Genomic DNA, 13,183 nt, shown 5'->3' with positions numbered 1-13,183 from the left:
GCCTAATTACATTTATGTCTGTTTTTAGACCTTTAGGGATGAAGTAGCTTTAGAAGTGTAGTTTGTGTACACCAATAGGGTACCTCTTTTTGGGTGTATGTTTCTATTATCATGTCCCTCCTTAAATCCCTCCTTATATTTCCTTTAAACCACTCCTATTTTTGAGGAACTATTCCCTATTTTCCCTTCCACTATCCATGGCCCGTCCTACATTTACAATTAAATGGTGTACTTAAATGTGTGAAGATCTCCACCAATCCACATAGAAAAGATTAAAAAGGCAGATTTCTCCGCATGTAGGCTTGTGAATAGCATTTTATAGTGCATGCATTCATAGCACATGAAGTCGTAGTACAAAATACAGTTTGTGAATAGGGCCCTATGTGCCTTTTAGCTCAAGTGAAAGGCGTTTTAGAGACCCTGCCAAATTTATATTTTCCTGTCTATGTCGGCCTTCTTCGGCAACAAGGCCATATTTCATGCAGTCTATTGCACTCTTGTGTTAGATAGGAAACTGCGTACAATGGTCCTGTTATGTTTATAGTATTACCTTGATGACCTTGTGCTTGTGAAAAAAATGAATCTCAGTAAATAACCTTAGCTATTGCTAGAAAGTGACTTATTTCATCTTAATTGTCATCTTACAGGCAAAAGAAGGGGACCTAGCCATTATCAACAACCTTCTGGAAGATCCCAACTTGACTTCAAAGAAATTCAAAGAATGGAAGCAAAATAACTATGAGTTTTTCTTGGACATTTGTGAATACAGCCCTGCCATGAAACCGCAGAATGGATCTTCTGAACTTGTAGTCACAGCGCCAATGCTGACACATACACATTCATTCATTGAGACGCACGTTTGACCAAGACTCAACACCATGGAAAGAAGCTGAATATATAACATGGCAAGCATTGTTGATATTTGCAAAGGATGCGCTCAGTAGCACTGTAAATACGTTGGATACGAGAATAGTGCCACAGGATGCCTACCACATTGCATGATAAGACAGTATTATTCTGTTCTGAATATTTTTGTTTGCTATTATCATATGACGTGTATATCCAGATCAACATTATAGGGAGGGATTGGAATGGAAACGTAAACGAAGATGAATACTTTTATTCTAGTACTGTGTTGAAGTAATGACTACAGTGAAAAGTTTCTCCAGACATTTTATATATTTAGATATATATAAATATAAATATAAATATATATATACATAAAGCTATTCCTATGTAGACACTTGTATCTATGTATATAAAATGTAAAATGTTAGAATATAGTTACATAAAACAAATATTCCTGAGTTGAGATCTTCAGTAGATTTTTGATTCAGGATAGGTACAATAGCAACAACACAGAAGCTATGTTCACCACTGTTAGTATGTCACGTTTGATTGTCTTTACAAGATGCAATGCCTACCATTCTGACAAAATATAAGAGAGGAGGCAGAATTACAAGAAAAAGGGAAGGTCAACCCCTATAGTGCCTTAAGATGTACAGTGTGCATCCTGTAAAAAGACGCTCACATGGCCCTATGGGACTGCGTCCGGCTACCCTCCTGCCGTGCTGGAAGCGGAACCCACCTGTTCCCAGGTACTGATGAGCGGTCGAGGGACATACAAAATGGTAAAACAGTAGTACTGTCCTGCAAATGAAACACAAGCAATTATCAATGAACTAGCCTTCTTATTCCTAATTTGGTCTTTTACTCAACTACATGTTTAGCATTTTGGTCAAGCCCTGTTAATCTGCACAATGTGTAAATATTTGGGAAAAGACACAATGAACAACTCATTCCCCACACATCCCACTACTAATGCACCTTCTTGTCTGTGTAAATTCACCAAATATTACAAAATCATTGTTATTACATGTCTTTGAACGATGTCAGGGTCTATTGACTATTTCATCTTTCAGGTGTTCTGTGAAGTTTCTAATTCTTTCATAGCACCAGTTGATAGGATGACGTTTGAAATCATTGGAACAAATGTGTCCCATGGGGTATGTTCACTGTATCTCCAAGACTGGAAATGCACGGCAGTATCATATCTTAGTTTATTCGGGGACTTTTTTAATGTAATACGTTTTAAGGCGGTTCTGCTGTGTTACCATATTGCGTACTTTGTTGATACTTTGCCTTTTACAGCATGTTCAATAAATCGATGTGTCTTATATTGAGACTCACAGGATTAGGCATAAAAGATGGTAGGCATTGCAGACGGAATCTATCCACTGTGAATTTATTGCCACATGCCTGTGAGCTGCAGCACATAGAAAGTGTTTGTTTTTGTTTACAATCACGTCACAGACCCTTTGAGAAGTTTTCAATGTTTCTTTCAAATGTGTTTAAGAAGTAAAATCAATCCAATTGCAAACTGTAAATTGAATGTTGGAGAGGAATAGTGGCATATTACCTTTCTAACATACTATTGTTTCCATATTTTGAAATAATAATTACATTTCTCTTCTATAAAAGTCTTACTTTGCCATCACAAATAATATTTAAACCAAAAAACATTTGTGCAGCAAAACCCATGCTTCCATCATGACAGCATAATGATGCTTCAAATGAAGAATTCATATTTATAAAGAGCCTCACAGATGCCAGTTCACAAAGTCTTTTCCAGGCGTAATGTAGATTTAAGCCTGCATATAGTTGCAATGAATGCATGTATACCTTTTGCATAATTAACAAAAGTGAGTTTATAATGAAAGTATGCTTGCAGGTGAAACATGCATTAGTGCGTTCTGCACAACGCCTGTGTAAATTATTCACATTTCATTTCTGGCATAGCTTTGACAGGTTGTTATACCGTTCAGAGTTTCATGGGAGTGGCCCAGGAAATGTAATGCAAATTAGGTTTTCACTCACAAGTGTATTAGTTTGTTTGGGTATTTACTAACACGTATGAAAGGTTGATCTTCACACAGCTGAGTACTATATTCACTGTTGTATTTCAGAATGTCGTACAGTGGAATATTTTCTGGCATAAATTTTGTGTTCTAAATATCGTTTACAAAAATATTATCTCATTGGTTGTAGATGTGCTATTATTAACGCCAATGCGACACATTCAGGACACAATAGTTACGTCAGACGATATTCTGGTACGCTCTATTAGTTCACTTCTAAGTATATTAGGCGTAACTAGTTTCCCAAGTGTGAGAAAGCGCACCCAATCAATACACATTTCACAAATGTTTATGGAAAACATTGTAATTTTTAGACTGCAGTTAAAATACATCAGAAATCCATTTCACTAAGTCAACAAAAATATAAAGTACATTACACACAGAATTTGGGAAATAGCAGTAAGTTATTCTATATGAGTTGATACCTTGCATGTGTGTGCGCATACAGTTGTACTTCACAGAAGAGAATTAAGGAATTGTGTATGGAAACCTCAAAAAGAAGTGAAATATGTATATCCGTCAACATAAAGTGGGCATTGCAGAGTTTTGATACATGTTCATACCATCCAGTCAAATTAAACTGCAGGTGCTTTGCAATGGCTGTTCTCTGCAACTAAATTAGCTTCTGGTGCTGGCTGTGGCATGTTGGTGGTGCACTCACTTGAATGCAGACAACATAAAAGGGAGGGAAATGCATCCACTGTTATCATGACGTAATTCTTGCTTTAGTTGATAAGCTACTGCAAATAGTTGCTCATTCCATTGGCATTAAATGTGCCTTCAATATTGAACCATTCACAGCATGGGTACTATGAACGAACAGACTGTGAACTGTCAGTCAGTCCATAGCAACACCTTTACTTATTTCAACTACAACGAGTCCAAAGAAAAATCACATCTTATTGATCAATGCTAAGGAATAATATTACTTCCATAAAAAGAACCAGAGCAATCTGGAGAAAACAGTATAGACAGCAACAAGATCTTGTTAAACATGGGTTCGAAAGAAAGGGGACAAAAACATGACTGTAAACACTAGTGGCCTGATTATGACTTCGACGGTGTGGGAGTAGGGCTACCACGGCGCTGCCCTGCTCCCACACCGCCAAACCGTGTGAGCACCACCGGCCATATTATGAGTTTTCTCGTGTCCGGCGGGCGTTTCTTTGGCAGTCCCATAGCGGTGCCTGTAAAAAAGGGCACAGCAATGGAAATGTCAAAGCCAGTTTCTGTGCGACATGGACTCTGCAAGCCATACTGTTCAGGAACTGGAGTGAATGCACACGGGGGCACAACAAGTGCCCCCCCCCGCATGCATCCCCGTGCACAGGGCCCACCAACAGTTTCGTGGAGTTGGAACCTCCATGATACCTCTGGTGGTGAGGATAGTCGTAATATTCTTGGCGTGCCGCAGGGCACCGCCAAGCATATTGCTACCTCAAGACCGCCGTACCACTGCCAGCTATCCTTGATCCCTGGTGGTTGCGGCGGTGCCATGGCGGTCCGACCACCCTAGTTGTAATCCGACGGTTGGACCGTCGGGCAGTGGTGGCCGGACCATCACAGCTGCACCACCATGAGTTTTGCCGCCCTTTGACAGCCAAACTAATAATTAGGTACTATGTGAACATTTTGGGTAAAATCAAAAGACCTCCTTTCATTCCAAGTGTTCATCTCAAAAGAATACAATGAGAGGAATGATATAAAGTTGTATAAATATATAGCATATACATATATTTATTTCGATATTTTTCTACAGTAGCTAATGAATTATTGGAGAAACATCATTTATGAACAATGCAAAGCCGTGAACTGGAGAGAGACAACTTCTGAGTCTGTATTGATCGTAAGCAGTCTTGCCATGACCAAAAATAGTACACGGTGTTGTATGTTTATAAATATGTAAATATATTTGTAACTTTTACCCACTCCAACGCTAAGTTGTGATTTTCTATTGCACAGATCAGAGAACTTTTGAATCAACCATTCTGGGTGTGAGTCAAGTGGACTATGACAAATTATTGTGGCCTATTCCTCAAGACGCTCAGTTGTTCCTGTATAATGATATTTTACGTGCTTCCCGTGTTAATACCTGCCTTAAAAAAAATTACGTTAGGGACTCAAATTAATTCTTGACTTAATTAAAAAATCGATTTTATAAAACTTTTTTTGTGTTTGTTTAACATACAGTTATATACAGTAAAGTGTTATAGGCTTAACTCGCTCAATAGCGCCTCATGTTCCTCTGAGGTTTTTCAGGTCTGGTGTGATACAGCTCCTGAAGATTCCCCCTTTTCAAGTCTGCTCAAGGGCGGCTCCTCCGCTATGGCAGAGGAGTGTCGCCCTACTGCTACAAAGCAATTAATGAAACTGCTTTGTTATCATTTTACTTTACATGTAGGCGGAAGCTACAGTCTTGAGGGCGGGCCATCACCATGAGCTGTGGTGGGCACTAGGGCAGCAAGTGCACGTCGGTTTGGCTGGCTGTCTTAGGATGGCCTGACCGACATGCACACTTGTATATCTCCTGATTGTTGCTTGGAGATATCAGCGGGGCTTAGGCAGGACTTAGGCAGTGCAGGCAACCATTCCCTGCTGGAGCTTGAAACCAGCCCACTCTGCCTAATCCCGGCGCTTCTCTCATGCTGGGTAATACAAAAGCAAAGCGCGGGTGGTAGGTAAATTATATATATATATATATATATATAGGATTGCCGTTGGTTTTTAATAAATAATGCAAGCTCCGTTGTCGGTGTGCGGCTGATTTCTTCTTCAAGGAAGACATTGTGGCTATACATATATATATATATATATATATATATATATATATATATATATATATATATATATATATATATATACACACATATATTCATTTATTTATTATTTATTTATTTATTAATCCCCCGCACTGCCTCACCACTTTTTCATGCTAGCGGCCGCCACTGAGTCTGCTGGCTGTGGTAGAGCTTTTCAGATTCTTGCCCCAAAATTATTGAATAGTCTCTTTGTCTTCATGTTACCACTGATCATCTTCATTTTATTGAACTCGGAAGACTCACCCATTCTTCTAATCTCTTTTACTCTTCTTCAGTTATCCTAATGTTTATGATTTCTGTCTCCACACAATAATTTGCAGATGTCTATGGTTGTTAATTTGGCCCTTTACAAATAAATGAATCAAAACCACCCACCCACACACACATACGTAACCCACCAAAGACATTCAGACCCCACCCAGTTATTTTCATTTTTTAGATGTCACAAGACTTTTTGGAAACCAGCGCAGCCCGTGCATTCCTGTGGGACTTCTCTGGGAGTCCAGCGGGTCCCACTGGCTCCCACAGGATACCTGCAGGATCACAGAACCCCCCCCAATTTTTTTTATTTGGTCCTGGTGGGTTCCTCTGGGAATCTTCCACAAGGCCAAGCAGGGATGGTACCTCTACCCTGTCCGCTTCTTTCATATATGTTTTTTTATTTTCAGGACACAAGGACCGAGTCCCCATGTCCTGAAATGGTGAACACAATATTTCACCTCATGTTGTGGCCAGCTAATCACAGTGTGAGCTCCTGCCAGAGTGAGGCATCCGATGAGGGAAAAAAGCCCCCTCAGCCAATCACATAGCTTTATTATTTGAAGTCATGTGATCATGGGACTCTCGCAAACTTCCCACAAACCCAACCACCCAGATATACAAATAATTTTAACCTTAATTTCTCAAAAGCTACTGAATGGATTTACACCTAATCACAAAAAGTATGCTTTCTGGATCAAGATGTAGCTTTCTGTCACATTTGGTATAATTCTGTACAACTGTTTTCGAGGGATCCCTGCTCAGTTTTCCTAAGGAAAACCTCATGGGGAAATTGTGTTTTGGGACCCCCTTTTTTATTGACCACCAATTTATAGTATCACCCAAACTATCCAGGAAGGATCTGAGGTGGATGAGCTTTTTTTTTGGGAACGTTTCATGAACATTTGTCAAATGGAGCGAAAGTTATTAGAAAACAGATAAACGCTCTTCCTATGGTAACTAGTGACTGCCACTGTGTAATATATGTAATATATATACATTCCAGAGGACAATCAGACTCCAGTGCCCAGCTGGTGGTGGGGCACTGTTTTTCAGGTTCGATTCGCACTTGTATATCAAGATAATTCCCCCTCAACATTTAAGAAAAACGGGCCACTCCACGAGCGGGTATATTTAAGTGTGCTTTTACTGTAAGAAGAAAAAGCGACACATTTCAACTCACCAGAGTCTTGTTCACACACACATATATGTGTGTATATGCTCAATGACTGTGCTATAAAAATAAATATTCTCCCCATTAACATTTCTAATTTAAGGCAACTGTACTAATAAACACACATTCAAAGTTGTTGTTGCTTTGGTATAACACACTGTTTACTGCCCTCATAGAATGCATGTTACAAAGACTCTGTAGATGGAAACCATCTATCACCAAGCTTGCACTCAGAGCCAATCCTGATGTGGTGTTCTTTGCTCAGTAGTTTTTGACCTAAATGTAATCTTTGTCACATACCTTTTCAGCACGTATTTCATATGCCACAATAAGGCATTATCATTTGTAAACAAATATAGAGAAAGTGTATCATTATAGAATCCTTGACATTCACGGACCATACGGACACAGATAGGCATTAGGATTACACATTCTCATTTATCCTGAAATTTACCAGTCAGAAGCAACGAATCTGAACCTAACATGGGTTAACCACAGTCTTCCACCACAAGTGAGCACTGTCTATACAGATATGTATTACTGTGGTGAGAGTTAACATTTGTAGGTGCCACAACAGATGAATTACAGGACTTCAGTGTTTTTAAAATGTTTAGGTGCATCTCAGGATCTTAAAATGCCTCACTGTAAGCGGGTGACATTTGAAGCAACTTGTCTTGCTCAGAAAGCTAGCAGTTATTAGTACTACAATTTTGCTTTATAGACTAACTCCTGGCTCGCCTAGTCCATTTGTGTGAGAGTCTAATCTTGCATATCCGTTTATGTAGGCTCGATTTGGAGGACAAAGATTTTTCGCATGCTTGATATAAAAGATTTGGAATTCTCCTTCTTGTACTTAACTTTCTACCATTTGTGCTTCCAGAAAAGCTCAATCATCCAACATAGCCAGTAAATTGCTCACATCACCTGATAACTGTAAAAGCCAGGAGCCATGTCCGTTAGTAGAATCTTCGTCAAATCTTCAAGTTTATTTGTATGTATACTGTATTATCAAGGTAACCTCCCCACTGTTATGGTTAGCTGTTCCTTCTCAAACTGTTTCACCGACATTATCAGTCATGCTAGCACTCTTCACTACCCCCAAGAGGTTCTTTTTCAGAAATATTAAGGCGATAAAAAAAACACATGTAAACACATGGTGCCTAGGAACCTCTTCTTATTCGATGGGATTGAAAGTGGTAAATGTGAATTTTAAAACTTTCATAGTGGTTATGGTGCAGAGTAAGGAATCTGGAATGCAATGCATTTTGAGATGAACACATTATTACTTAAAGGCATAAAAAAAGCAAGTGGGTGCTTAAACAACATCCATCATGATTCAGCCCTGTCACATTCAGATTGCACACATATGTGCAACAGCTGCTTTAGCCTACTTTAAGGTTAGACATATATGTGCAAAATTCCAAAAAACAACACTCAATCAAAATTAATCATGACTGAAACAACAACTGAGCCTAAGAAAGTATTAGCTGAAAAATCAAAGAAAATAAAAAAATAACTGTGAACCATTGGGACAATAACATCCATAGTCTCGCCTGCCAGATTTTAAAATATCAAAACTCATTAAGAAATTAAGATGTTTTTCTTCATGGATTATTTTGTTATTCTCACTGACAGGTATACATCATCTAAAAGAAATCCTTTTATCCTTTTTTGAGGAGAATGTTTTAAGAGCATTACAGTCCGTCTGCCTCTGATCTTACCAGAAGCATGCTACAATGCTATATTAATGAATTTTAAATGTGCCCAAAAATAACATTTGTACTATCTCTCAAAGGATTTAATATTGTTATTTCATTCAACTAAACAAAGCTTTACAGTGATGCTCAGTAAAGACAAAATGACAGAGAATGTGTTAAGAATGCCTGCTCACATACATTTCAAAAGAATGGTTGGAGCATGTGTTCTTGATGAATAACTCGGAAGCTTGATAGAAAACATTCTAAAAAGTACTGGCCTAACTGAACACAGTATATCCGGGTTACACCAATGGAACAGACATGATCCAAACCAATACATCCAAACTGTTAATGTCTGAAGGGATCAAAGTATTATGACATTGCTGGGTCCAAATCCAACCCTACCTTTGTCAAAAAGCCAACTGCCATCTACGTTTTCTCCAATATGCCACTATGAACAGTGCAGTGAGTCCACAATCCAATTGCTTTTTGGATACTGCCTGAAGAACCCGATATCTTCGCATATTCTGATTCATCACCTTAACTATTATACCAAACACCCCATGCCACAGAGGCAACCACTCCATATTAATGAAATGCTGAAAGAGAGAATAAGCCACAACCAGAGGCTCAGGATAAGCCCAACCATTCACCTCAAACTAGCCCCTCACGTAAAACTGGGTCTCATCTACATGCACTTAGCTTAGAAGCATACCCTCAAAACTCAAGACCTACTACCCAAGATCAGCTGTAACAAAATTAGAATTAGTTGGAGTAAACTCAATCACCAAGACTATCTCCCTCAGATACATTTGTATCCATAGAAACAGAGACTAAGGGCCAGATGTAGGTAGCCAAATACCGGTCGGTAACGGCCGATTTCGGCCGGTACCGACCGGTATTTGGCTTTTGAGATGTAGGTGGGTAGTTATTTACAGAATCGGTATATTTACCGAATCGGTAAATGTACCACTTCGGTATTTTACCGAATCGGTAAACATACCAAATCTGTAAATCCATATGTAGCAGACACTCCTAAGAGTGCCACAGGCCCTTAAGAGTCGGTATTTTACCACCCAATCCTATTGGGTGGTAAAATACCGAATTCAGGTGTGCATGCACACCTGTGCAATGTGACACACAGACATGCCCTTAGGGCATGTATGTGTGCCACATGTCACACAAGCCTGTACTTGGGGTGCTAGAGGGTGTCAAAGTGACACCCCCTGCACCCTTGAAGGATTCGGTATTTACTGTATCTGTAAATACCGAATCGGTATCAATGTGAAATACCGATTCGGTATTTACAGATTCGGTAAATACCGACTGTTACAGAATGGGTAAATTAGGAATGAGATTTACCTACATATGCCTCCTTCCTATTTACCTACTCTTAAATACCGAATCGGTATGATTCGGTATTTAAGAGTCGGTAAATAGGAATTACCTACATCTGGCCCTAAGAGAGGGCATAGCTCTAGTTCACACTGATGAGCTAACTTGCACTGAATTATCAAAAACACTTTGATCACCATTTAATTGGAAAGTATTCTACTACCCAGTAAAGCCTGATTGCCCACTCCTCATAGTAGTAATTTACTGTGCCCCAGGAGAGAACTTGACATTACAAGACACATTTCTTGAACTAACCTTTCAGCAGCTGATTCTAGCACAAAAAAATCCTGTTCATTAGGAAATGTAACCTGTGTGTCAATCATCAGAATTAAAGACAAGCAATGGAATTCACTGCAGGCTCTGGACCTCAACCAGATGGTAAGCATCTTGATGCTCTTGACCTAGTGCTTACATACAATATAGAAACCTCCCTCTTGACAGTGGTAAGACATATCTGCTGGACCACCTTTTATCTCTCTGTGCCTCTGAAACTATTTATACTGCTCTGCTCCCTACTGAAGAGGCTTTTAATATACTTTGCAAATGTGACACTACAGAAATGTTAGCAGCAAGGAGACTGCTGCAACCTATTGAAATGTTGCTATAAACCCGTGATATGCTGCAGACCATGACTCTTTGCTAAGGAACCCGCGTTATAACATATCAATTTCATAGGACATCCTGGTGCAGGCTAGAAAAATGAACAAAAACTGGCCTCAAATTTATCAACCCACTCTAGAAGAAGGATTTGTGGAAGCCATAGCTACAATATGGAGATCTTCAATTTTACTGAACAACTCTCCAGCCCAGGCATTCTTAAAGACAACCAGTGTACGAATTGCATTGGAAAGATTTACAGCAATATGTTGAGTAAAAAATTTGCAAATCCTACATGGGCATCTCAGATTCCTTGCTCCATGCCCTAATAATTATGACATTATGACATCACTAAAAATCTACGTTTACCGCCTGTAAATCCTTGGAACAAAAAGAGGCATTGACAGTGGCTGACAATGCAAAATCAAAAATTATCTAACTTGCCTTAGAAACCATAACTAGCATCATCAAAAAAACTGTTTATCTCCTTTCCCACAGCAGACATTAAAACCATGATTGATGGTTCCTTTCTAAGCCGAGTTTGTGATAATCATGTCATCATTACTCCCCTTTAGAAAAACCACTGATAGACAAAAGATTCTGATTCACTAAGATGAATCTCTCTAGCACGATTAGTGAAAAGGAGGTTGTGACACATTTAAAATTACAGATAGATGAATAATTTCGTAATCATGAGTGCTTGAGGGGCACTTAATCTGCCCTTGCTAACAGTAGAAAAGAGATCCTCCAACACCTGGACAAAGACACAAATACAGGCCTCTCTCAGCCAATTTGGAGATAGATGACCATGTTATACTTTTACAAAGGCTGAAAGAATGAACATGACTGTCCAGTACTGCCCTGGAATGATCTAATCCTTTCTCTCAAAGCTCAGCCACTATATAAAGATTAAGTCAGTGAGGTATGCTGAAAAAGCACTGCAATATTCAGGGGCCGAATAAGAGTTTGATGGTGCAGCGGCAGGCCCACTCCTGCGCACCACCAAACCCCCATGAGGACCACCCTCCGCAATATGACATTTTTTGTCGCTGGCAGACGATTCCTTTGGCATTCCCAAGGCGGTGCCTATGTTATAGGCACCATAATAGGAACATCAAAAACTGTTCCAACATGGCAAGGACTGAAAAGTCCATGCCATACTGTAACCCTTGAGCATGCACACAGGGGGGCACATGTGTCCCCTATATGCAGTCACAGGACGGGAGTCAAAAGGGAGCCGTGTTAGGCCCCCTTTGTTTTCCCTGCGCCAGAGTTTTCATGGAGGAGGAACTGCCATGAAATCCCTGGCAAAGAGAAAACTCCTAATATGCTTGCCGGGACCATCGCAGTCCTGCCAAACATATGGATGCCTCTGGACCATCACAATGCCAACAGGAAACAGTGGTTCCCTGGCAATGTCGGCAATCCCAGGGCAGCACAAACACTAGGGTTGTAATAAGGCAGTCTCAAGACCGCCACCACTGCCCTAGATGAGTCTGGCGGTGCTAGGACCACCCGGTTTGCAGTCAGCCCCTTACTGTGAAACTATTCTGAAGTCATTTACTTATTAGGCAGTTTACATTTAAGTGGTATGCATGAAATGCCAAATTTCAACAGGAAAAGTAATAGTGAAGTATTTCATTTTAATCTCTGTTCCTCAGTCCTAAACTGACACTTTTGAGTCTCTCGGAGAAATAGGATGCAATTTAAAGGCCTGTGTCCCACGTACAGTTGTCTATTCTGATGCACTATTCTTAACCATGAAACAAAATATCTGAAAGTAAAACAAATTATTCTAGCCAGCCAATCAAGTTCTTATTTCCATCCTATTTTCAAACTTTTGGGGTGTGGAAAATATTTACTGTAAAAGCTGACAATCTCCAGTCTTACCCAACCCTGCTTTTTTCATCGAACCTCAAGAGTCATACCTTTTTAAAGAGCCCCATTTACTCTCCATTCTTTCTCAACCTTTATCCAAACCTCAGCACACTCAGACCCGCAGTTCTACTGCCACTGCCTTGGATCTGACCTGGCCTACAGGCAACTGAGCTAGAAGCTACAAATTTCATGGCACTTTGATTGGAAAAGATGTCTCCTGAAAAATAAGCAGCTTAACATTAATCTAAAGATCATGCAGGTATGAATCCCTTTTGCATCCCTCTAAATACCTCAGTGAGTTAAACTATCATTGTTAAGAAATGGTGAGGGCGGTAGGCCAAGGTTTCAACATCAAAACTGAGTACCATTTAACTGGGTAATAGATACACATGGTCTTTAAAAAGCTAAGAAAAAACAAGAGATGCTACTATTATGTAAAATTATTTT

The 13,183-nt window shown here is 39.6% G+C and overlaps 1 protein-coding gene across 1 annotated transcript in view; it reads left to right on the top strand.

Moving 5' to 3' along the window:
- Window positions 1–4,072, top strand: part of LOC144828230 (connector enhancer of kinase suppressor of ras 2-like) — a 2,060,726-nt gene extending 2,056,654 nt beyond the window's left edge. Inside the window, exon 26 of the mRNA XM_078686315.1 lies at window positions 648–4,072. Within this exon, the coding sequence (XP_078542441.1) occupies window positions 648–863 (216 nt within the window). The 3' untranslated portion in view covers window positions 864–4,072. The remainder of the gene's footprint in view (window positions 1–647) is intronic.
- The last annotated feature ends 9,111 nt before the right edge of the window (window positions 4,073–13,183 follow it).

This window comes from Lissotriton helveticus, chromosome 4_1, assembly GCF_964261635.1.
Source record: "Lissotriton helveticus chromosome 4_1, aLisHel1.1, whole genome shotgun sequence".
Lineage (NCBI taxonomy): Eukaryota > Metazoa > Chordata > Amphibia > Caudata > Salamandridae > Lissotriton > Lissotriton helveticus.
Note: the sequence above shows the minus strand (reverse complement) of the source record. Positions and strands in the feature narration are given on the sequence as shown.